The sequence below is a fragment of the Macrobrachium rosenbergii genome, chromosome 18 (assembly GCF_040412425.1).
Source record: "Macrobrachium rosenbergii isolate ZJJX-2024 chromosome 18, ASM4041242v1, whole genome shotgun sequence".
NCBI classification, from domain to species: Eukaryota; Metazoa; Arthropoda; class Malacostraca; order Decapoda; family Palaemonidae; genus Macrobrachium; species Macrobrachium rosenbergii.
In genome coordinates this window covers 22750698-22777664 of record NC_089758.1, presented here as the reverse complement: position 1 = coordinate 22777664, position 26967 = coordinate 22750698, and the positions used below count along the sequence as shown (strand labels likewise).

Genomic DNA, 26967 nt, shown 5'->3' with positions numbered 1-26967 from the left:
TGCGAGCGCCCCTGGTTAAGAACCACTGTCTTAAGCATACCGTGAAAAGGTGAGAATGACCTCACTCATGCAACGCGCGTTGACCTCATATAATCTGTTTGAAACTGAAATTGCGAGGCTTTGAATTTCCCAAGACGCGAGCAAGCTAGAAACTAGAAAAGAGACAAGCCATGGTCACTTGTCTTCTTGATAATCTCCGGCCAGTGAAAAAATACCTTAGCCATTAGAATGAACATACTGGTATTCTGTTTTTTTTTTTTTTTTTTTATTGTAGGACATACATAATATTTAGAGAACAAATGGTCACGTTCCTGGTCATTGTTAAAGAAATCATTTTAATCACTGGAGCGTAAATTTCAATTTTTTAGTTTTCTGTAAAAGAAAACTATTGTGCCGGCTTTGTCTCTCCGTCCGCACTTTATTCTGTCCGCACTTTTTCTGTCTGCACTTTTTTCTGTCTACACTTTTTTCTGTCCGCGCTTTCTCTGTCCGCCTTCAGATCTTGAAAACTACTAAGGCTAGAAGGCTGCAAATTGGTATGTTGATCATCCACCCTCCAATCATCAAACATACCAAATTGCACCCCTATAGCCTCAGCAGTTTTTATTTGATTTAAGGTTATAGTCAGCCATAATCGTGCTTCTGACAACGATATAGGATAGGCCACAGCCGGGCCGTGGTTAAAGTTTCATGGGCCGCGGCTCATACAGCATCATACCGAGCCCACCGAAAGATGTATCTATTTTCGGTGGCTTTGATTATACGCCGTAGCGGCTGCACAGAAAACTCGGCGCATTTTTAACTTGTTTTCTTTACAGCTGCGTATATAAGAAATATAAAAGGAACAAAAAGATATGCTCTAGCTCACGGTTTACGAAATAAGCTCAGTGTAATGTAAATTGGAGTTTACATTACGTTTTTTTTTTTCGACAGCGATCACATCTAAGGAATGATTAGTCCAGACTATTCGACATGTCGGCTGTTTGAATAATTTCTAGTCGTAGTGTCTGTGGAATAAATGGTAATATCTCCTGTACATGTCTGGGTTGTAATGAAAATTCTTACAATTAAAGCATACATTGTATTCTGTATCGTAAATCTAAAAGCTTTTTTCAAGAAGGAGAGAGAGAGAGAGAGAGAGAGAGAGAGTGGGGGGCCAGGGAGGAGGAAGTATGAGCCCGGGATTCGTGGACAATACCTAAATTATGCTAAGATGAATTAATGAGCGCATGAAATCTGAGCCATATGGCTCGGCGCTGGAAGCCAAGATATGACAAGCGCTTTTTTTTTTTTTTTCATTAAAATTTGCTCGCAAAAAACTTAATCAAATTTTTTCTAATCACAAAACTAAAAAAAGAAAACTTATTTATATCGTATTGATACTATCTTGTGAATTGCAGGAAGTACACAAAATGGAAAATTAAGAGAGCATTTAGAAATAGAAGAAGGTAAACAAAATGAATAAGAGACAAGGTTAAAAAGAAATAGTAGCGGAGGCAACAAACAATGAAAGGAAAAAGCTAATAAAATAAAGCTGCAAAGTGACTGATATCAATGAAGACACAAAAACATGAGTATAAAATAAAACTGGAATTAAAATGAACTGGAGCACTGAAAAATTAGAATAAAGACAAAAAAATAAATTAATAAGTGAACAGGAGAGATAACGTCAAGATTAGCGAAGGGTTAAGAAAAAATTCCACAAAACATGGATCACAAAAAAAAACGAATTAGAGAATGGAAGGATGAAGAAGGGACTCGATAAAGGGAAGGGGTAAACAAACAGGGGGGAAAAAAAGAGATGCATGGGATATCGAAGAGGAAAAAAGAACAGATAGAAAAAAATATGTAAAATGGAAAAGGACGAGAGAAAAGGAATTGAAAGAAACATACGACGATCTCTTCACGGAAGGCGGGAATAGAAAAGATGGGGAATATGAGACAAAAGAAAATGGGACGAGACAAAAAATTATGAATAATCAAACACCACAAAAATGGTAAGAAAACTGAATTAAAAAACAGAGAGAAGAATAAAAATACAGACAGAAAAGCCAGAGAGAAAGAGAGAGAGAGAGAGAGAGAGGTGGTGGTGGTGGGGGGTGGGGGAGGGGAGCGTAAGCTATGAACCATCAAATAACTATAATTATAACTTGACGGATTAACTGAAGCGGTTGTTTCTTTCCATCAGCATTCTTCGCTTCTAAATCATGGGCTGTGAACCCTTCCGTGAGACTGACAAAGCTATTTCTAAGACTCTAATAAGTCTCTCTCTCTCTCAAGACAAAATGAGAATGTTCTCTCATAATTTCTTATTACCTTCTTGATATAACTTATATCATTGCTCTCCCGGAAGAGAGGTGGCGTTGATACCTCCCCACCTCTCTCTCTCTCTCTCTCTCTCTCTCTCTAGGGAAAAGGTAAGTTACTCTATATGTTTCTCTCTTTCTCTCTAGACTCTGTCTTTGAGACAAATTTAATTGGAATTCTCTCTCTATCTCTCTCTCCCTCCTTTCTTTAAGGTAAAAACGTTACTCTCTTTCTGCTTCTTTCTCTCTCTCTAGTTCCTGTTTGTCTTAGCGACAAATTTAATTGGAACTCTCTCTCTCTCTCTCACATACACACACACACACACACGTACACACAAACATAACGTCCTAAATATCGCTTACGATCTCTGTCCTGGAAGAGAGATGCCCGCGATAAGTAAGTCATAAATGCCGAGCGAAGGCAAGCATCAAGAAGAAATAGAAGAGGGATCATCTACCCAGGGTCGCAATTTGAACGAGAGCTCTATGGATTCGTCCCTCGCCATTACCTGGAGTCCCAATTATCAGCGTGATCCGAGGCACGCAATAATACGTGTGTTTACGCAGGCACTGTCATCCGAGTCGACAGCTTTTGCGGTCGTTAATCTTCGTTTTTCTCGGGGGATTCTCGGCACTACCTCCTCCAAACGACGAGATCTGCTCTCGTGATCAGCAGCCTGGAGGGAAGCTCGGCGTTTTCCCGCTCGGCTGGAGGTGACCGTAACATTACTTAGCGCAGAGGGCAAGTTTGTCAATGTATATATTTATAACCAATTCTGGCCTGCTAACGGTCGGGCGTCTAACAAAGCTAGGAATTATAAACTCCTCAGAACAAAAAGAGGAAACACATAAAGGCTGATGACATGGCATTATGCAAAGAGATTACGGCCATCGCTACAGAACCTTCGGCCAATATACGCGGCGGGAGGCACGTCGGATTCTCCTTCGTCAGGAGTAAAGTATGAGAACATTATGGGTGGCGCTGACCAGGCTTGTCTTTTCACTCGTACGCTGCCATGAAGATTGCAAAGTGTAGTGCACTAAATGGCGGGGTGTGTGTGTGTACTGTATGTTCCGACATGCCTCAAAGAAGCCCGGTCGTTTCTTCAGCTGTACTGGTCAGTTTTGTTTGAAAGAGTTTGTTTGTTTAAGTATGTAATATTGCACGCACGGATAGTCGCTAGGAATGCATAGTATCTTTGTTCGGTACTGCCACGTCAGTGCACAGAAATGTTACAGATCATTAGAGATAGTGATTTGCATTGATGCGCTCGCAGTACACACATACATGTATATATAAAAATGTATGTATACATATATACATATATATGTAAATATACATATATATATATATATATATATATATATATATATATATATGCAATGTATATATATATATATATACATGCAATGTACAGATATATATATATATATATATATATATATATATATATATATATATATATATATATATATATATATATTATATACATACATACATACATATATGTATATACTTATGCGTGTTTGCACGTGATTGGCTGAGTTTATAAATGTGTATATCTACTATGATTGTAATAACACTGACAAGATCCATATAATCAACTATACGATAGGGAACACCCAGTTTGTGTGTTTCTTTCAATTTACGCATTTTTCTCCTTGGAGGAGGTGGCACCGGAAGGGTAGAACCTACCTATTATACGCAAAGCCGTATAAATGAGTTCGTTGACACCTTTTCTTGACTTACAACCGAAACTGGTACCTATCCACAAATATGCCTAACTGTATTTTAATACTAGACTGATGCTTACATACAACAGACGTAATACCCAGTATTTATCCATCTCTGTCACCTGCTCAGAGGTGCTAGAACTAACTATGGCGGAAGCTCCTTGGGACGCCGTGATTAGTACTAGCCCCTAGGGGATCACAGCATTACATACACCCATTTCTACAGTATATTGTGTGGTCGACAAATTATATTGATAAACGATATCTTCGTGCGGCCGTCTACTTTACTTAGCATGAGCACGGTTGAGCTATATCTCAACCGTGAGCATGAGTTTACCCTGGACTTGACAAAGGTGGAGACATACCGGGATAATACCGGTTCATGACAATGGTCAGACCTTACCTTTCACCTGCTATGTGATTTCTTCTCTCTTTGCCTTTCCCTTGAGGATTTTATTTATGATTATTCATATCTCAGTTCTACCTTATTACATTAGCACTCCATTAGTCTTGTAGGTCCGTAACACCCAGCGGAGGCACCAGAACACACGGGAATAGGCGAATGAGTATAAATATCTTTCACAGCCTCACAAATACACTTCACTGAAGGACTGGAGGTGTACTGCCGGTCGCATCATTTTAGCTACTACATAGTGGTAGAATTTCTTCATCTACAGACCATTTCGAATGAAATAATATTTAGTAAAATGAGTATCGATTACGCTTGTCTTTCTGCTAGGCATACCTGTGATGCCATTTTGATAATGTGGAACCGACTTAGACCTTGAATGTTGAATGAGATATTATGTAGAATTTGTTTTGAGTTCTAAGATTTTTAGTTTTCTGTAAAAGAAAACTATTGTGCCGGCTTTGTCTATCCGTCCGCACTCTATTCTGTCCGCACCTTTTTCTGTCTGCGCTTTTTCTGCCCGCCCTCAGATCTTAAAAACTACTGAGGCTAGAGGGCTGTAAGTTGGTATGTTGATCATCCACCCTCCAATCGTCAAACATACCAAATTGCAGCCCTCTAGCCTCAGTAGTTTTTATCTTAAAGTTTAAAATTAGCCATAATAGTGCTTCTGGCAACGATACAGGACAGGCCACCACCGCGCCGTGGTTCAAGTTTCATGGGCCGCGGCTCATGCAGCATTATACAGACACCACCGAAAGATAGATCTAATTTCGGTGGCCTTGATTATGCGCTGTAGCGGCTGTACGGAAAACTCAATTGCGCAGAAGAAACCGGCGCATTGTATACTTGTTAAAGCTTGTTGACAATGTTCGCTGCACTTATTTATTCCTTAATCTGGCTTGATATTCAAAATTAATTGGCGTCACAGCATGAAAGGTCAATGAGATCGAATTATTTAACAGATGGGTAAAAATTCATAGCATGAGAAGTATTGACTGTATGGATCAAACGAATAATGTCTTATTGCACTAAGGGAAAATTGAGAGAAAATTTTGTGAAATTTACCACCATGGTGATAGTGAACTCAGAATAAGAAAGAAATAAAACCACTTTCTGTTTAATTTATAACCAAACCAACGCTGCTGGTATTCATTATTGCACTCGGGCAAAGAAAGAACTGATATCCATTTTGCATAACTTATGAAAACTGTTCAACACGAACCACCAAAAATGTAGACAGCCTCGCTTCGCATGAGGAAATATTTACCATCAATATTCAACAAACAATTAAATTTCCATATTAACAAAGAAACAACACAGAATCTGCACAATTTGTAATCACAATACTCGGACATGGCTACTCTTCATTGTATCCATCACAAAGAAAGAAACTCGTTTGTACCTGAGGGCAGCTACTCTTAGTACATTCGTCACAAAAAAAAAAAAAAATAGATAAAATAAGAGAAAAACCTGTTTTGCATCTGGGAGAAACACTACTACGCATTCTTGACAATTCATCCCAATCACAATGCATGAAAAGCTCGCCTCTCATTCTGTCGCTGTTGCCGCGGCATTGTGTATCCTCCTCTTTAAAAATTCACCGGAGAGGATTTACTGAATGGCCCTTTCAAAGGCTCTTTTAGGATTAAGGATATTTTTCTCCTTCGCGCTGCTTCCAACCAGATAGGATCTCACCGAACAGTTACATTCGCCGGGAAACAATGTGACTGGCGAGGAACAATAAGCGTATTGTTTTCGCCGACGTAGTCACAACCAGAAACGCTTCTTTGTTTGTCTCCGATTTTCTCGCGCTTGCGCGTCGTTCTGTCCACATGGAAGTATCCGAATCATTTTTGTTTTTGTTTTGATAGATCCTTCTCTCGTGGAGTATTTCATGGGACTACGAAGTGTTTAAAAGATTGCCGTGTTAAGGTTTCATACATACATCATTAGATCATTTCAAAATATTAATTAAATGTTTCAGTTTATCTCTTGTTTTTCTCCTGCAGCGCACCCCGGTTTAACTGATTAAGCCATCACGTCGATTCTCTATAATGAAAGGATCGGACTTGAGAAGTACTGTTATTTATCATGAAGAACAAATGGTTTTTTCTCTCATCCCTGACACAAAATGAAGACAAATTAAGAAAGGAAACTTCACGGCGATAAGTTTCGTAATTAAACTCTCGACCAATCGTCTCCGAATTGCAATTACGTTCATAATTCATACCGCCTTTCGCTGGAAAACTATAACCCCCCACCCCACGACCCCTCCCAACCATTACAGTCTTTCTTTATGTGTTTATATGATTCTGGAACTATTACAGTATTTCTGAATGAGATGAAATTCCGAAATCTAAATTTCGCGCGTGTGTGCGTGAATACGTATTTGCCCCTTTCGGTACTTACGGGTCTGATTCGCCAAATGTTATTTTGACCTGCGATTAGTTAATGGACTTTGCAGAGGATTTTAAGCAATATTTCCCCATGAGTAACAAAAATAAAAACATGAAATATATCGAAAAATATCCATTGTATTATTCTATGTCTCATTTTAAAGGCTGCTTTTACGACTGCCCGTGTATCAACGCACGTTTTCTTAATACTGCTTCACTGAGCAAAACGGCCATTTTCTGACAATTGCCCACCTTAACCAACTATTATCACTTGGCCTTTAGTTCACCTTCCCGAGGGTGAAGACTGTTTAATCTAACGCAGCATAACAGGAATATCAAACACACTTTACCAAGAGCTAACTTTCCCATGCGGGGAAATGAAATTCACAGATATACGAAAACTAACAAATCAACACGATTCTTTCGGTGTATTGGGATAACTGTTTTTTTTATTTTTTTCGAGAATGCACGAGGAGGAAGGCTATTGTTGGAGAAGCCAAATATCCGTGGGAACGCAGAGTGTGTGTTTGTGTGTCTGCATGAGAGAGAGAGAGAGAGAGAGAGAGAGAGAGAGAGAGAGAGAGAGAGAGAGAGAGAGAGGTGTATTTATATTTAAGCTTGGAGGATTGTTGGATATTAATTCCTCAGAGAGAGAGAGAGAGAGAGAGAGAGAGAGAGAGGTTGCATTTATATTTAAGCTTGGAAAAAAGACAGGGGATATTAATTTCTCAGAGAGAGAGAGAGAGAGAGAGAGAGAGAGAGAGAGAGAGAGAGAGAGAGAGAGAGAGAGAGAGAGAGATGCATTTATATTTAAGCTTGGATAAAAGACAGGAGATATTAATTCCTCAGAGAGAGAAGAGAGAGGTGCATTTATATTTAAACTTGGAAAAACGAGAAAGAAAAAGGAATAGAAGAGAGAGAGAGAGAGAGAGAGAGAGAGAGAGATACTGCTTGTTATGAAAACAAAGTGACTGTCCATTTTTCACCCTAGTGCCTGTTAAATATTTACTTTTCCAACCTTCAATCGTTTGGCAATTCACTTCTGATATTATTTAAGTTTCCGACCAACGCACTGTTTATTGGTCACCCAGTGCTAGACATTAAATTCATCAATTTTTTCTCCATTTTCATGAAATGCTTAGTTTTTTCTACCTTTGTTTGAGAAAAACTTCTTTATGGACGGTATAAAAGTTCTCCATTGCACTAGCTAATGCTAACAGTTGAATATTTGTTATCGTTAAATATGCTATGAAATTAACAATGAGCTTTGATGTAGCAAACTATAACTAACATGAAAATACATTTGACAAAAACAACCAACTGTTTCGTCAAAACATATGGGATTGATTGATCGATTTAATATTAAATTACCTGGCGTAAGCAAATACGAAAAAAATGCACACGAAATCGCCCATTATGCTTAAACTAAGACAATGAGGTAAAATCTTGGTTAGATAATGAAATGTGAAAAAAAGGCATTAAGGGAAAAATTGAAATATTTATCAGATTTGTGGCTGGCAAATGCCTGATGAAATCACCTCGAGACATATTGCTGCTTGCATCGGAACAGTAAGGTCAGCAGCGAGTTTCGGTAACATCAACCTAATTATAAGGGACTGTAACAGAGATAAAGACCAATTCTCATGGCAGAATTAATCGGTAATTACCGGTTAAATAAAAAAAAATAACCCACGTGCAAAACGCTACAAAATAAGGAGCAACGTCAACAATAACAACATACCAGATAGAATCTCTCCTGGTTCAAGACCCTTTCTCACACCTGGGCACTGTTTAGCTTACCTATGGTCACCCGGGGCTCTGTTTATCTAAACACGAGTGCGCTGACTGTCCAAATAACGGAAACAAACACTCCCAATTGACTCGGCTCCTCACGGCGCCCTCTGTTGGAGAGGCGTTTCATGAGGACCTTTATTTACTCTGTTCTTCGGTTCACGGTTCCTCGAGCGCGGCGATGTTAGCTGTGTACGGGACTTGTTCCGATTGCAGGGGCCAAGGCGGTTGGGGGTGAATCCGTTCTTCTTCTTCTTAAAAAAAAAAAAAAAAAATACAAAGTTAAATTAATAAGTCGTATGTTGTTTGTAATACAAAATGACGGAGTGAAAATAAAAATTGTCAAATTTGTGGACAAAATTGTACAAAAAAATTAATTAAATTGCGTTATATTGTGTGTAATGCAGAATGCCAGAGGGAAAATAAAAAATGCCAAGTTTATGTTTCGGTTTGGGAACGACATTATAAAAACGACAACACATGAATTCGTATTTTGTAAAAAAAAAAAAAAAAATAGAAACTGGAATTTTTTTTTATTCTGGTCTGAGAAAATGAAATAACAAAGTGAAAACATAATAAAAGGAAATTAAAAAAAAATTCAAAAAAATTGCGCGTTATGATAAAAGCAAAGTGATCAAGAATAACATGGACAATTTTTTCATATTCCGGTGTAGAATAACGGAACAATAACAGTAACGATATGAGCGAATCATTCTAAACTTGTATGTTCTGGCGAGCAAAAACCAGATCGAGGAAAAGAAATACAATAAATGACACGAGAATAAAATTGGCGGCAGTAAATGACCCGTGGCTGACTGCGACTTACCGAGTCGATATATAGTTGGCATTCTGTATACCTCTGATAAATAACGCTACTTTGCGACTTGAAGAAGGATGACATGGCATTCTCCTTTCCATTCCGCAGGCATGACATTAAGGAAAGAATGATAGGCATTTTCAGGTTGGCGAATCCGTCCGAGATAACCCATTTTGTGAGCCGGAAGTGAACGTGTGTAGCCAGCGTTTGAAGAGCAGGTAAGGTGACGTCTTCCTCGGCCGCTCATCACATCAATTGAACTTGAACGGATCGGGCTGTGGTAGGTGATTTGTATGCTTTCTCTTTTTCTCTCTCTCGTCACCAGCTGCAGTTGAACGTATCGTGGTTTGTATACTTTCTTTCTCTTTATCTCTCTCGTCACCAACTGGACTTGAACGGATCGGGCAGTAGTACGTGATTTGTATACTTTCCCTCTCTCTCTCTCTCTTTTTCTCTCTCGTCATCAATCGAACGGAATCGGCTGAGGTACGTGAATTGTATACTTTCTCTCTTTCGTTACCAATGGAACTTGAACGTATCGGGCTGAGGTACGTGATTAGTATACCCGTCATCAATTAAACTTGAACGTACGGGGCTGAGGTACGCGAATTGTATACTTTCTCTCTCTCTCTCTCCCCCTCGTCAACAGTTGAACTTGAACGGAATCGGTCTCAAGTACGAGATTTGTATACTTTCTCTCTCTCTCTCTCGTCACCAACGAACTTCAACGGTTCAACGGAATCGGGCTGAAGTACGTGATTTGTATACTTTCTCTCTCTCTCTCTCTCTCTCAATCTCTCTCTTTATCGTCACGGGTGAATTACGTGCTCACGGAGCATTCCTTTATTTATCAGAACGGAGCTTTGACTGAACCGAATCTTTTTTGTCCGTTCGGCGAGTTAAACTTACGTTTTCGTCCATTTCTTTATCCGTTCGTAATTTATTTTTCTTTTTCTTGTGTGCGAGATCTTCTCGAGCTTGCATTCATAACTGTCTTGCAAGATATATGAAGGAAATTGCTCGGTATCTTGAATTTACGGAAATGGCACTTGCTTTCCTGAGGAGCTGCGCGAAGTAACTGGACGTAACAGGTCAATCATAGTTCTTTTAAATCTTACACTGAGCGAGCGCCTTTCCGTGTAAGAGACCGTGCAAGCCGAGTGAGAGATGTTTCAATAACAGCATTTCTTTAACTAGGAAGATATTTTTATATTTCTGTTACATTTTCAATCAGAATAAGAAATATTTCAATTGAAACACATCTTTAACAAGCAAGAAGATATTTTAATATTATTGTTACGTTTTCTACCTTAAATTTCGTGGTTCCCAAACAAAACGGTCCCCCACCCCTCTTGTACCAATATCACCACCCACTAGCGGATCCAAAAAAATTTCATTGGAGCCACCAATTTTCATATTATATATATTATGTATGTATGTATGTATGTATGTATGTATATATATGTATATATATATATATATATATATATATATATATATATATATATATATTTATATATATTTCTATAATAGATTTATTATTTTTTCCCATTTTTATATTTCTCATTTATGTTATTATTATCTAAATCTTCAATATTATTGTTTTGTCATCAGTTTTCATGGGGAGGGGGCACGTGCCCAGGTCGCCCCTCCCCCCACCCTGGATCCGCTAGTATCACCACCCTAAAATTAAGGAAAAAATAAACAAATAGAAGTCCCTTTTATGATAAGACTCATGGCAGAGTTCAGGATTAAGGACAAGTAAAATCACAATATCCCAAATAAAATTTTATTTTCTGAACAGCCATGCATAACATTGTTATTTAACAGAACTGTTAGCATTACATTTTAAAACAATAAGTAACTTTAGTAAGGTATTGTATGGAGAGCGTTAATATTTTTTTTTTAAAATCAACAAATAAAATGGAACTAATCTACAAAATAAATTACTTCTATTATCACAGAACGTAAATACCCTAAGATAGGTTGTATCACCTTCGAAGCATCCAAATATATAGTAATATTTTAGCGAATGATGAGCAGTTCTTTTATAATTCAATTTTTAAAGGACCTTTTCGAAATATCTTTGAATTAAATCTATTCATTAAAGATTTCACCCAAATTTGTCACACTTGCTAATAAATAAATGGATGGATGAAAGAATCAAAAACTGTTCTTGGAATTTCCAAGAAGCATTTTAGAAAAAATCCACAAATTGTTGATGGTCACTTAGCACACACTTTTTTTTTTACTTTTTTTTAAGAAACTTACTCTTATTGCTAATATACATTCATAACAGCACGAAATAGGGTGGCATGTATTAATTTGTTTAAATTTTATCTAAACAAATTTGTTTTATAACTATGTATCACAAGCACGTAATTATTTTTCTACTCGGTATTAACTGCCAATAAAAGCAGATGTATATATTTAATATTCGCAAATTCTCACAGCAGTTATAGGATGAGAATTAGTACAAAACGGTGTTGATATATATTCCGAAAAAAAAAGGTAGCTGTCAAAAGTTGAAAACCTGTATAGAGTATATAAGAGCGTATATCTTCACGGCGACTTTAGGGTTGCTTAATTTTGGGGACTTTTCCTCAGGGTTTCATACCAACAAACGTATCAAAGATAAATATTCGGAGGCTGTGACTTAATTATAAACAAAAAATGAACGAAGAAACATTTATGGTCAAGAATTAAAATGAACAGTGTTGCCAGGCTTAAGCTAGTATACCTAGTAAGGAGAAATTCATAAAAGTGCAGCTGACATTTCCTTGGAATAAGAAAATACATATTGCTGTCACAGATTAATTGCAAAATGCTACAAAGAACAAAATGAATTCCATAATTTAGTAAATGAAAAGACCCGGAAACAATTATCTCCTGACATCTGTACGTATTCCATTTAATATCAGAAAGATATTCCCAAATATATTATGAAAGTCCCAGAAAGCAGTAAAGGCTGGCAAATTGGATGATAATTTTTCGGAAGGGCAGTAATTATGGAAGAACTTATGACTCTAACAATGTAGTGTTATATTACATAGAAAACCCACACTGTTATCCATAACAGATATTTGATTACATTGTTTATAAATACTTAAAAGTAATCAACAAACTAAATAGAACATTCATTCTAAAATATACATAATTTTTAAAGTTATGAAAGTGCATATTTTAACAAATTAGGTTTAATATCTAACCATATATCACACTTGCTTAGAAGTAGGTGTTAATACCAATCCTTTTGATTTAATTGGCAGAAACAAGAGCATCGCTCCTATTTTTCTAAGTATCACCAAAGTGAACCTGAAGTCACTATAGTCTTTCTGAGTACCTGAAATTCCACTTAAACAAATGTAAAGACTTCTGACACTTGACAAGTTTGCTAAGAAAAAAAAAAGAGTCTAAAGGCTCACCAGTTAGACTCGCCAGATTTTTATGGTCCTGCAAAATTTCACAAGAAGATTCAGAGCCTGGTTTTGATGGCGAAAAATATCACGACAATAAGTCCAACAAGGCTCAAAATTCGATGGCTCGCTTCACGAAACATATTTGTTCTTCTTTAGGCTTGACGATGATTGGTGTGAATATGCAATGGCGTCACACTCAGGTGAGCGGGCAATGCGATACCTCGCGGAGAGACGCTTTTTCAATGTGATCGCTGAAAATGAGGCTCTTCCCTCATCCGGGTGTCATTCTTTCGCGAAAGTGACGAAGAATTTCATTCCTTCGCGAAAGTGACAAAGACTTTTTTTTCTCGCGAAAATGACACTTTTATTCCTTCGCGAAAGTGACCAAGACTTTTATTCCCTCGCGAAAGTGACCAACACTTTTATTCTCTTGTGAAAGTGACAAACACTTTTATTCCCTCGCGAAAGTGACGAAGACTTTTTTCTCTCGCGAAAGTGACGAAGACTTTTACTCTCTCGCGAAAGTGACCAAGACTTTTTGTTCTCTCGCGAAAGTGACCAAAACTTTTTAGTCTCTCGCGAAAGTATCCAAGACTTTCATTCTCTCGCGAAAATCACAAAGAATTTCATTCGCTCGCGAAAGTGACCAAGACTTTCATTCTTTCGCGAAAGTGACCGAGACTTTCATTCTCTCGCGAAAGCGACAAAGACTTATTCTTTTGCGAAAATGACATTATTATTCTCCCGCGAAAGTGACGAAGACTTAATTCTCCCAGAAAAGTGACTCAAACTAATCTTGAATGTGAGCGGGGAATACAAGTCTCTTCTAACACTCAGAATTCATTCCCCAGTGAAAGTGACGAAGGCGCTTGATGAATGAATGCGGACGAGGGAAATGAATCTCCTCTGCCATTCAGGTTTCGTCCTCTCGTGAAACTCCTGAAGAAGCTGTGGAGTCGTGATCGCCGAAGGGAAGAGACGTAGCAGGGGAACTTGACTGGGAAGGGGAGGAGGAAGGAGACGACGAAGGGGAAGGGGAGGGAGGAGAAGAGGAAGAAGAGGAAGAAGAAGAGGAGGAGGAGGAGGAGGAAGAACAAGAGGAAGCCTTTGACTCGGAATTTCTCGCCTTGCAGGACTGCTGTAATCCTCCTGAAGGAGCCCACGACGAAGGAAGCGGGAACTCGGACCCGGAGGTTTTGATGAGGTGGAGGGCCAGCGCTTGGATGTCTGATGATGACGTCACTTTGCCGCAGACGACCCCTGGGGGAGAATGTCGAAATCATAATCTCAAGTTTTCTTCAGAAGTTGGAAAATTGTATATTATTGTATAATACAATCTCACCTGTCAATTTAGCTAAAGGAAAATACTCCGGATAATGATAATGCTTTTCTAGATTTCAGGAAATTAAATGGGCGTGCACACTAATCGTTAACCTTTTACGTTAAATGAAAATATAACGAAAAAAATTAATTTCTGATTCTTTTTGACATCGTCCATCTTATCCGGTTTGCTGGTAATGATATATTGAAGCCACCAACTGATCCTTGTGTTATATAATAAACGGGAAAAAGCAGCACAGATGAACAAGGAAAAAAAAGGTAAAAAATAATTTAAATTTTGACTTGTTTAAAATTTGGTACATTAAACGATATATTTTAGACCCTCAATTGCCCAGTTGCACCATATTCATAGAATACAGCTCTACGTATATTATCGCCTTCAAATTGACGGGTTGCTTTAAAAAAAATTCAAGATAAAGGAAACTATCTTTTGACGGTTTTTTTTTATCCTTAAAATACCAATAATATAAGACTTTATCCCTTCAACAGACTGGGAGAACTAAGAGCTTACTGTTTGTTCCGCCATCAAGGAGATAGGAAAAAAATAACTTAGAGGGAATAAGACTACAAAGCAACCTGACCATTACTTCGTTGGTCTGACATTTAAAGTGGAAGTTTGTGCTCAATTCATCGTTTTAAATAGGAATTCATTCTACAGTTCTAAATGAAATTTGAAAAAAAAAATATTTTTTTTTTTATTTTTTTATTTTAATTTTCTTTTTTTATTTTAAATAGTTCATCCTATAGTTCTAGAGGAAATAAAAAACAAAAAAAAACTTAAATAGGAATTCATCCTATAGTTCTAGAGGAAATGAAAAAAATTTTAAAACTTTTTAAATACGAGTTCATCCTATGATTCTAGAAGTAAAAAAAAAACGAAAAAACTTTTAAATAGGAGTTCATCCTAAAGTTCTACAGGGAAATTAAAAAAAATACTAAATTTATATATTCTCGAAAATTGCAAGACTCATCTTATCAGTGTTGACGATATTTGTTATTAAACAATAATGGAGTGAAGGTTTTAGGCCAAATATATTTAGTGCGGCTGTTGTTACATGATAAGCCGGCTATGTGCCAGCACGGGCCTTTGCCATTATATCAGCCCGGGAGAAGTGTATATTTTATGGGTTTATTTTCATGCAAATACGATTAATCTTAAGCAATTTGGTCGTTTTCAATAAGCAGTGGCTGTCTTGTTTTAGAAAGCAATAAAAAAGTAAACTAAATCAACATCGTTTGCGGGACCAAATAATGAAACAATAATGAACTGAAACTCAAGAATACGTCTACTTTACTTAAAAATTATAAAAAAAAGTGTCTTTCAACGCAGGACACGGCAGTTTAAAATAAAATTGTTAAAAAATCTTTCATTGCAGGACACGCCAGCTTAAAAAAAATTTTTTTAATCTTTCAACGCAGGACACGGCAGCTTTAAAAAAAAAAATTTTTTAAACCTTTCAAAGCAGGACACGGCAGCTTAAACATTTTTTTTTAAATCTCTCAACGCAGGACACGGCAGCTTAAAAAACTTTTTTTTTAAATCTCTCAACGCAGGACACGGCAGCTTTAAAAAAAAATTTTTTTTAATTTTTCAAAGCAGGACACGGCAGCTTAAAAATTTTTTTTTAAATCTCTCAACGCAGGACACGGCAGCTTTAAAAAAAATTTTTTTTTAATTTTTCAAAGCAGGACACGGCAGCTTAAAAATTTTTTTTTTTAAATCTCTCAACGCAGGACACGGCAGCTTAAAAAAAATTTTTTGTTTTAATCTCTCAGCGCAGGACACGGCAGCTTAAAAAATAAATAAAAAGTTCAAAAGAGGGTATTTTATCATGAGACGTTGTTATGTTGGAGGAAATTTCACACACACCAAAAAAAAAAAAAATCCTAATACGCTAGTTTTACGTGTAACGAAACAAGATGGCTTTGCACAAATCTAATCTCTCTACCTGTTAGAAGAATTTACGATAAAATAAAGTCCGCTTATTTTTTTAATCTCCAATTTCCAGCGAGGGAACAGATGCTTTCGCCAGGCAACTCCGCCCGAAGGCGACGTCAATATGACTCTTACGTCCTCCACCAGGAAGGGTCAGAGTCCCGCGTTGGGGTTTATACCCTGCCTGGGTATAGGGCACCACCGGTGGTCGTCGCCCTACCCCCTCCCAGTAAAACGTACCCAAACACTAAAAGTCCGGAATAATGAAGGGTGACGGCACCAAAGCCGGTTTGACTGTACGATATGGAATTCTTTCCGCTTATTATTTACATATTTTTTCTCTGTTAGATTTGAAAACAATTTATTTATTCGCGCACGTCTTAACGTTCAGCGGTTTGCATTCTACTTATCTGTATAAATTATTCATCTTTCCATCCTCTTGTCCAGTTGGGTGTATCAGTTTTGGTTTTTCAAGCACGGCTAAGCAACAGTGCTTTTTCCAAACCCGGATTTCATTTCCCAGCAACGGTCTTTCACAAAGTCTAAATATTAAACACTTGAGGTTTAGACATCGTTTACACCCAATGAACTTCGACAAAGCCTGTGGACTTCGTTTCCAAAAAGCGAACTTTGGTAACGCTTAAAATTCGCCTTCAAAATTCCGAACCCGAACTAAGTATGGACTTCTTTTCCAAAAAACGAACTTGTACAGTAAAACCTGGACTCCGTTTCAAAACACTAAACTTCAACTTCCCAATAAACCGAAGTTTAACAGTCTGGGTTTCATTCCCAGTCACCGAAGTTTAGGAAAGTTTGGACCGCTTTTACGCGCACGAAATTTTGACAAAGCCTGGACTTCCCTAAAAAAAAAAAAAAAAAAAAAAAAAAAAAACTTTGACAACGCCTAGACTACGTTTCCAAAGAACCGAACTGAAACATAGCATGGGCTACCTTTCCAAAAACCAAATTAAAGTAACGTTTGAACCCCGTTTCCACGCTTTAAATTTTGACGGAGCCCGGACCTCGTTTCCAGGCGCTGAGCTCTGTGACAACGCCTGGACTCCACCTCCCAGAACATAGGCGTTTGCAGCCAGCGACTGAAACGCCACGAATTCCTCCACCTTCCATTTAAGGAAAACAGCCATTAAGAAAGTCAACAGGTACGAAAACGGAGGACGGCAGTCATCAGTTTCGTAATACGTCTTAACATCTTTGAATCTGCAAAGACTGCAAAGCAAGTTCTTGTGGTGCAGTGGTGCTGACGTTCCCCGGGGGAGGCTGTCAGCGTTCCTCCGGGTACTTGAGCGGGGACCAGCAGCTGTTACGTTGAACTCTGCTACGAGTCGACACGGTCAATCACAGCGGATTACTGCGCGAAGTGATTCTGATGTCATCGTAGATGGAAGATACTGACTTTTCATTTAAGCATCTTTTAGAGCCAAGTTTTACATATTTGGTTTGTTTGTAAAGTTTATTTACTGCTTTTACTGGAATCACCGTAGATGGGTTATTGTTTTCGTCAAGCATTATTCTTTTGATACGACTATTATCTTCTTACTGTAACACAGTTTCCGCTCGCTGCATAGGAATTCTGTACTTGTATAAGTTCTTTAGGCTGGGGTAATAATAATAATAATAATAATAATAATAATAATAATAATAATAATAATAATAATTATTATTAATTAATTATTATTATTATTATTATTATTATTATAAACAATAATAATAACAACAACAACAACAAAATAATAATAATAATAATAATAATAATAATAATAATAATTAATAATATTATTATTATTATTATTATTATCAATGCCTTCCTGCAGTGCTTGCTGTATCTGAAGGCTGCTCTTGAATATTTCCCCTGGAACTGAGGTTAAAAACTATTATCATCATTATTATCATCAATATGTTGGTAAAGATGTACTGAAAATCCTTAAGCTTTATGAGGATACAAGTCCCCTCATTGTTAGAAGGAATGTAACTTCGTCAAAATTTCTACTTGAACAGAATCTCCAGTGCACTGCAGGCATTACTTAAGGTTCTTTTACTGTACCTCCTTTCATATTCTCTTTCTTCCATCTTACTTTCCACCCTCTCCTAACAACTGATTCATAGTGCAACTGCGAGGTTTTCCTCCTGTTGCACCTTTCAAACCTTTTACTCTCAATTTCCGTTTCAGCGCTGACTGACCTCATACGTCCCAGTGCTTGGCCTTTGGCCTAAATTCTATATTCAATTCAGTTCAACATGGACAGAATATTTATATCAGGTTACTGCTTAATCCTCTGCCAACCCGACCAATCTGGTTGAAGGATATTCAGCGTATCTAACAACACATCAAGATTTACAGTCGAGAAAAGGGTGTTATTTCATCCTTATTTTTAAAGAACCTTCCTGTTCTTCATATTCTTCGTTATTATTTATTTACTAATTTGTTATTTTTTTTTATTTTTTAATAAGTGATCTCTTCTTTCTGTATTTCCCTTTACCTCCTCTTACTTCTTTCTAATGAACACCTTAATATTCTTTGGAAGTTTGAACTTCCAGTCAATGGCCCCTGTGGGCTTGTTCCATATGAATAGGGTTCATCACCTGAATAATAATAATAATAATAATAATAATAATAATAATAATAATAATAATAATAATAATAATAATAATAATAATAATAATAATATTATTATTATTATTATTATAACTACGGCCTCGCAACTCGGGTAAAATCTATTATTACCATTAACACTAGCAGAACTTGTACGGCAGGGGCCGTAACGAACAAGCCTTCATCTCAGGTACGCGCAGGTGAGAGGTTAAAAGTCCTTCCTTTGGAGTTGACACTGAATATGATTTGTGACCAGCCACGTTTGGAGCGCTATGGACGACCAATCCAAAGGAGATGGTAACCCATCAATTTTTTTCTTTCTTTTTTCAAAGGGGCCCGCTCGCTCCACCAATGGGCGACAAACTTGATAAACCATCTCCCAGCTCACGGTTGAAGTGACTGAAGTTAATGGGATTTCTCGTGTGTGGGTGAAGGGAAGAATTATTATCTTCGATGTCCGGACGTTTGTAACGGGAATAGAGGAAACTCTTTACGGGTCAAGAAAATTAAATAAATATTCAATAAATACAAGGAAATATGACACGCTGCAAGATATGTTTGGGGGATGTTTTTGAACGCGAGATAAGAGATGAAATTCCTCAATTTCGCGTTTGAATTATGTTTACAAGCCGTGGTAAATCTGAAAGGCGAAGTTGCTCGTACCTAATTTATTCGCATAAATGCTTCGTGTATATGAGGAAAATAAATTGAATATTCTGAATATTGAGATTCATCATCAAAACATGAATTTTGCAGCCACGAACTTAGGGGTTTATCAAAAAACAAAAATATTTTACTTACAGGTATATTCGAAGCCCAGACGTGACTATATCACAAAAAAAAAAAAAATGGAAAAAACACAGTAAAATGAATAAGAAAAATAAAATAAATAATCCTTACACGATATCGGGCCATGATAATTGTCGTTACATTTTCTTATTTCATGTTTTTTTTTTTATTTTTTAATCTTTCTGTCCCGACCCCTTTCGTGTAGCCTCCGTTATTCTGTCGTTTCTTCTTCCCGTCACGACTGTCGCCTTCGGGACGACACCAAAATATCCTACCTGCTAGACCACGAATCTTGTGACGCTAGTCTTAACATCACGGCAATCAATCCTTCAGCGTCTTACCTGCCAGATCCTCGGGGACGCCCTTGGAGGAGAACTTGTCAAGGAGCGCATCCTGCAGTTGACAGATGTAACGGTACGCTGCCTCCACAACCCCGACCTGGAATAAAAAGGGCGTAAGGAAATGGGAATGATGGAAGAGGAGAAGAATTCAGTAATAAAGGTAATATATACTGGGACGAAAAAGGAATGACAAAATGCTGATGATGTGCGAAAACTACAACTGTGCAGTGAAGTACTAAACGATATATAAAAAATTAATGATAAACAACAATACAGAAAGCTAAGTGTCAACAAATTTTTATATGATAATGTATAGTAAAAATCTAATGATAAATGACAAGATAGAAAGCTAAGTGTCAACACATTTTTATATGATGACATATAATAAAAATCTAATAATGAATTTTAAGATCGGAATTTCCACTAATGAATTTAAAGGATAACAACGAAAGTAAAGCACTAAAAATAGACTGAAATATAATGAAGGACAGTATTAATTCTTGTGGCAGTTTTAATAACGATGACAAAAAATGCGTCACTAAATAATTATATACTATATATAGACGTATATACTATATATATATATATATATATATATATATATATATATATATATATATATATATATATATATATTATATGTATATACGTATATATATATATACATATGTGTATGTGTATATATATGCATATGTGTACATATATATATATATATATATATATATATATATATATATATATATATATATATATATATATATATATATATGGCTATCTATTAGAGTGAAAAGTAACTAAACTCTGGAAAGATAAAAACGAAAACGAAGACAGACAAAGGGATGAGAAACAGCAAACCAAAGAGTGGGGCAGATCAGATACGCAAGTAAAGAAACAAAAGGAAGTGAACAACTTGAAACAACTCCTTGAAAAAAAAAAAAAACAAGAAAGCCGACAAAAAATAAGCCACGCAAGAAAAGACGACAACACCGAACCAAGAAACAACGAAAACACAGAGAACGGAGCGACGAGTCTTATACTCGTATTCATAAGGACGAAAGCGAGAGACACCAAGACCCACAATTTTACCTTCTTCAGCTGGACCGCCTTCCTTGTCTCCGGGAGGAGAGCCTTCAGCTTCTTGTATTCACACCGGAGGCCTCCCCGACGGCGTCGCAGACGGCGGTACTTACGTAAGACGACGGCTGATGCCTACGAAGAAAGTAGAGAGAGAGAGAGAGGGAGAGATTTAAACGTCTAACTGAGAACAAATGGGTGAGTAAGTGGGTAAGAGCCAACGCTCTCTTCAGATGTGAATCTAAATTTTAATTTGATTGGATACTGCATCTGGTGGGCCATATATTGAAAGGAATGATTATTCATTTACGACAAGCAAATAGAATTAACTTTAGAAAACCGAATATTTCGGCTGTTGCTGCAGTCCCGAATGGTAACTATTCCGCAATGAAAAATAAATAGAATTAGCCTTTGAAAACCAAATAATTTTAGGATGTTACTTCAGTCCTGAATGATAATTATTCAGTAATGAAAAACAAACAGGATTAACTTCAGGAAACCAAATATTTTTGGGTTGTTGTTTCAGTCCTGAAAGATAATTATTCAGTAATGAAAAACAAATAGAATTAACTTTAGAAAACCAAATATTTTTGAGCTGTTACTTCGGTCCTGAATGATAATTATTCAATAATGAAAAACAAATAGAATTAACTTCAGGAAACCAAATATTTTTTGAATTGTTTCAGTCCTGAATGATAATTATTCAGTAATGAAAAACAAAACGAATTAACTTTAGAAAACCAAATATTTTTGGAGCGTTACTTCAATCCTGAATGATAATTATTCACTAATGAAAAACAAATAGAATTAACATCAAGAAACCAAACATTTTTGGGCTATTGCTTCAGTCTTAAATGACAATTACTCAGTAATGAAAAACAAATAGAATTGACTTTATAAAAGCAAATATTTCTGGGCTGTTGCTTCAGTCCTGAATGATAATTATTCAGTAATGAAAAACAAATAGAATTAACATCAGGAAGCCAAAGATTTTTGGGCTGTTACTTCAGTCCTGAATGATAATTATTCAGTAATGAAAAACAAATAGAATTAACATCAGGAAACCAAATATTTTTGGGCCGTTACTTCTGTTCTAAACGCTGTTAAGTCTTCAGGACTAAAAATACGCTTGAATAGAAAGGCCTTTCCTTTTTAATGCTTATTCCAATGCCAGCTAATGAATTTTTATGTGCAAGTGCAAAACATAAGGATTTATATTCACTCTTGGCAATTAAGAATGATGTAGTGAAAGTCTTACAGAATCATGAGTAGTTTTATTCTTATGGGCCTTTACACGCATTTCAGGCTGTTTAATTACAGAAAGAAAATGTTTATCAAAATTTATTTATTATTTTTTTCTTACAAAATATCAGTTACCAGAAAGTTTCATGAAAGGGAATTCTCTACATCTACATTGTTAAAGTCTTGGCTGTAAGCTTAATGTCAGAATTCACTGTGAAAGAATGTTTTACAATGGAAATGTGTCAGTAAGTTTTAGTAAAATTAAATGATGTCAGATGTACGATAAAAGAAATAATTCTATCCCCAAGTTACTTAAAAATCCTAGAAAACAAATGTTACGAAAGTTATTAGTGGCTAACTAACTGCCAATGTAAACCGTTAATTTTATAATGTGTTTCTATGATTTCAATTCACATTTTAAATATAAAACTTGAAAATATCTAGGGAAATAAGAAGCAGTGTTAAACAGAATGTGACAAAAACGAGTAAAATTGTGAATAAGTCAACAATAAATATTAGTACAAATAAAAAGCAGAATATAAGAAAATGGTATACAAGTAAGTTGTGTTATTCGTTGAGGATAAATCTTAAAAGGAAATAATAAATTATATACAAAATTAACAAAAGAATAATTCATTGATTAAAGCCAGCATATACACACAGGTCACTAAGGAACTGCCTAATTAAGTATAAGAATACAATGCAGGTGAAATAAACCGACTGCAACAAAGATAATATATGATGGGAAAAGCGAGAAATACAGGTAACTAATTCAAGTTTCTAGGAAATGAGCTAGGAAATACACACGTTTCTAGGAAATTAGCTGGGAAATACACAATGATTCTAGGAAATTAGCTGGGAAATACACAATGTTTCTAAGAAATTAGCTGGGAAATACACAATGTTTCTAGGAAATTATCTGGAAAATACACAAGTTTCTCGGAAATTTGCTGGAAAATACACGTTTCTAGGAAATTAGCGGAAATGCACAAGTTTCTAGGAAATTAGCTGGTAAATACACTGTCGAATGTGTATAAATGATAAGTACAGAGTTACTCAGGCTTCCAGATTTGTCAAAATGTCTCACAAAACAAATTTGTGAGATTTTTGCCCATTGCTAAATATTATTGGTCGACAAATTCGATATATATATATATATATATATATATATATATATATATATATATAAAAGAAAATCTAAAGGAGGCCGAAATATATTATTTTGGTGAATTTGTCATATAACAGAGGAGGCGTCTCAAAATCATTCCTCCCTCCCCCTACCCACACACAACCCTCCCTAACCCCACCCCTACCCCTCCCCATGTTATTCAGTGCTATCAGTGCAGACAACTTCTTTATGTATACCGCAATAAAATATCGTAAACTTCTTTCCCTCCGACATTCGACAACGATAGCGAGTTCCCTCTTTTGCTATATTACGTTCCCAGGCATTTGAGGCAATTTCGTAGATAAAATACGCAACGGCGCTTCCTCCTCCGTGTTCTGAATTTCACACATTCTTCTAGTATCAGTGCAGTCAAATGAGATGTAATGTCTCGAGAAACGCAATTTCTGGACACGCAATGCTTTGTAAAGGCTCGTTGTAATTGTTTTCTTCTTCCTCTTCTTCTTTCGATTTTTTTCTTGTACAGTACCTTCTTCAATCTTGTTTCTCTCTCTCTCTCTCTCTCTCTCTCTCTCTCTCTCTCTCTCTCTCTCTCTCTTTAGCGTGTTGCCAGTCTGGTTTTTAGACTCAATTCGTTCGTTATTTTTTTTTATTTCGTCCGCCAATTTCCTTTACTCTCTTATGCCATGATGTGTGAACTTCACAGAAAGAATTTCATGAAAGACTAAGTGTTTACGACATCCAAACATGACAGTGATTATTATCCATATGAACTAAATGATCAGTAACAAACGTGCATAGGTCTAGCTAGTATCGAGCACAGAGATTAAACGACCTGTCAGTATCAGTAAATTAAAATGATTGAAAAAAGTAATTCTGATACTACATTAAAAGCTGGTTTACATGAATTTTGTTGGCAGAGAACTGGCTTACGACGGCACTGAGAAGCGTCAGCTTTTGAATTCCAAGCGTGCTATAAACCAGATCCACCAATCAGTTTTTTCTACAGCTAAATGGCCTCCCTTAACCCCCTGTAGGAGGAGGTTCGTCAACTCTTTGTCTCGATCCTGCCTCTGAAATGACGACAGCAGACGTCACCACCTTGTGGAACGCCACTCGAGAGCGGAACCCACATTATCATCCACACCAGCCTAATTACCCCCGCATTTACAACACCCCGGCTATCAGCAAGGTAAAACCACAGCACGCTTCAACCCCTAGACCGATACCTCCCTATACTCCCCCACAACCCCTCTGCCTCTGAAGCTAGAGGACTAAAACCTCCCAACCGCCTTCCCCATAACCTCCAGTCCACTGTCAGAGTATCCCAGCTTCCAGCGCCTCCCACAGGACTCCCTTCCCCCCTTCCAGGACTGAATGCCCTCCCTCCCTCCACATCCAGGACCCAAGGACCACCAGCCAGCCAGTCTCTCGCTCGCCTCCACCCGAGGTCCTTTTCACCTGTTCTTCAACTTCAACCTGTCGCTCCCGTTCTCGCTGCGGCGTCTCGTGTCCGAGCGCTAATCTGACGTCAATATGAATCTTTTTCTAATTATACCGATCCAGCGTTCATTCCAGTCGGGAGGACTGAGCGTGGGCGACGTGGCTCGCCTCGGAAATTATCTTGCATGTAAATACAAAATGCTGCCGCTTCCGCAGCGGGCTACATTTCTAGACTAAAAGACAGAGGCTTCAAATATTTCCTGATTAGGCGTAGTCGATGCAGTCAATTTTAACTATTGCATAATCTTATAACAAGGTCGTTGATAGAGAGGAGCCTTTTTTTTTTTTTGCTGTATTTTGTTAGTTCTTCGCTTCAACTCTCTCTCTCTCTCTCTCTCTCTCTCTCTTCTCTCTCTCTCTCTCTCTCTCTCTCTCTCTCTCTGTACTCAAGTACCTCTTTCATTTCGGCGCTTTTATATAACTTTTGGTGGCCCATGTAATCACGAGTAAATGAGGACACAAACCAAATTCGGACTGAGTCAAGGTATTTGGATAAGTTCCTAAAACCAACGAGTGACATATCAGAGTGGGGTCTCTTCTTTAAAATAAAAGAAACGAATCTTTATCGTTGCGGTTAACAGGACAACCAAATATAAATGGAGTGAACAGAAATTGTTTACTTTTACTCTACAAGTTTTAGGCAAATACACACACACACACACACACACACACACACACACACATATACATATATATATATATATATATATATATATATATATATATATATATATATATATATATATATATATATATATATATATATATATATATATATATATATATGTATATATATACATATAAAGAGAGAGAGAGAGAGAGAGAGAGAGAGAGAGAGAGAGAGAGATTAGTAAAATAAGTATATTCTATTCCAAATTAAGGTGTATTCGATATCAATGGATTATATGTATCTTGACACTAACATGCCTATATATATGTATATACATACACATATACGGTATATATAAATGGAGAGAGAGAGAGAGAGAGAGAGAGAGAGAGAGAGAGAGAGAGAGAGAGAGAGAGAGAGAGAGAGAGAGAGATTAGTAAAATAAGTATATGCTATTTCCAAGTTAAGGTGTATTCGATATCAATGGATTATATGTCTTGACACTGACATGCCCATATATATGTGTATATATACACATGTATATGCATATATATGTTTATATATAATATATATTACATAGATATTATATATACATATATATACATATATACAGTATATATGAGACTGGTCAAAGAAAAAAAAAAGGGAAACTAATCCAATCGTCGCAGGCCACAAAATTTGGGACCAATATTCATTTGCGGTGAGCTTGGAGCGTGGTGTGGTCTGGAGGAGCATGAGTTTTCTAGCTCCGGAGAGCATACACCGAAATCTAAACCGCCCTGGTACGCTTCGTGTCTCGGAATTTACCCCCGTAACGAAAATCACAAACGGATCGTTTAATTTAGGGTCAACGTCTCCCTCACGTTCCTGTCTGGACTGGCCACGATGATATGAATTTCTTTAATGCGTTTTTGTCAATTTATTTTTCGGGGAAAAAGTTCGGTTTTGTGTGTGTTTGTGTGTGTGTGAGAGAGAGAGAGAGAGAGAGAGAGAGAGAGAGAGAGAGAGAGAGAGAGAGAGAGAGAGAGAGAGAGAGAATGGTTTCTGTTGTGAATTTTCTTTGATGTGCGCAAACCGATTTTTAGTTTTTAGGGAAAGAACGATTTCTTTAATATATTTTCTCTAATGTGATGAACGCGCCTTTTTATGAGAGAGAGAGAGAGAGAGAGAGAGAGAGAGAGAGAGAGAGAGAGAGAGAGAGAGAGAGAGAATGACTTTTTATATGTTTTCTATATCGTACCAAAACCGCATTTTTATGAGAGAGAGAGAGAGAGAGAGAGAGAGAGAGAGAGAGAGAGAGAGAGAGAGAGAGAGAGAATGATTTCTGTTATTTGTTTGCTTTGTTGTACAAAAAGCGCATTTTTATGAGGGGGAGAGAGAGAGAAGAGAGAGAGAGAATGATTTCTGTTCGGTTTTCTCTATTCTGCCAAAACCACAATTTTATGAGAGAGAGAGAGAGAGAGAGAGAGAGAGAGAGAGAGAGAGAGAGAGAGAGAGAGAGAGAGAACTGATTTTTTCA

General features: G+C 36.9%; 1 protein-coding gene across 2 annotated transcripts in view; it reads right to left on the bottom strand.

Moving 5' to 3' along the window:
- Window positions 1–11233: 11233 nt before the first annotated feature.
- The window catches only part of LOC136848198 (uncharacterized), a 194725-nt gene continuing 178991 nt past the window's right edge, over window positions 11234–26967 (bottom strand). For both annotated transcript variants that reach the window (XM_067120512.1, XM_067120511.1), the window contains exons 3-5: window positions 20980–21102; window positions 19894–19990; window positions 11234–14135 (exon numbers count right to left, since the gene is read on the bottom strand). In XM_067120512.1, the coding sequence (XP_066976613.1) occupies window positions 13789–14135; window positions 19894–19990; window positions 20980–21102 (567 nt within the window). In that variant the 3' untranslated portion in view covers window positions 11234–13788. The remainder of the gene's footprint in view (window positions 14136–19893; window positions 19991–20979; window positions 21103–26967) is intronic.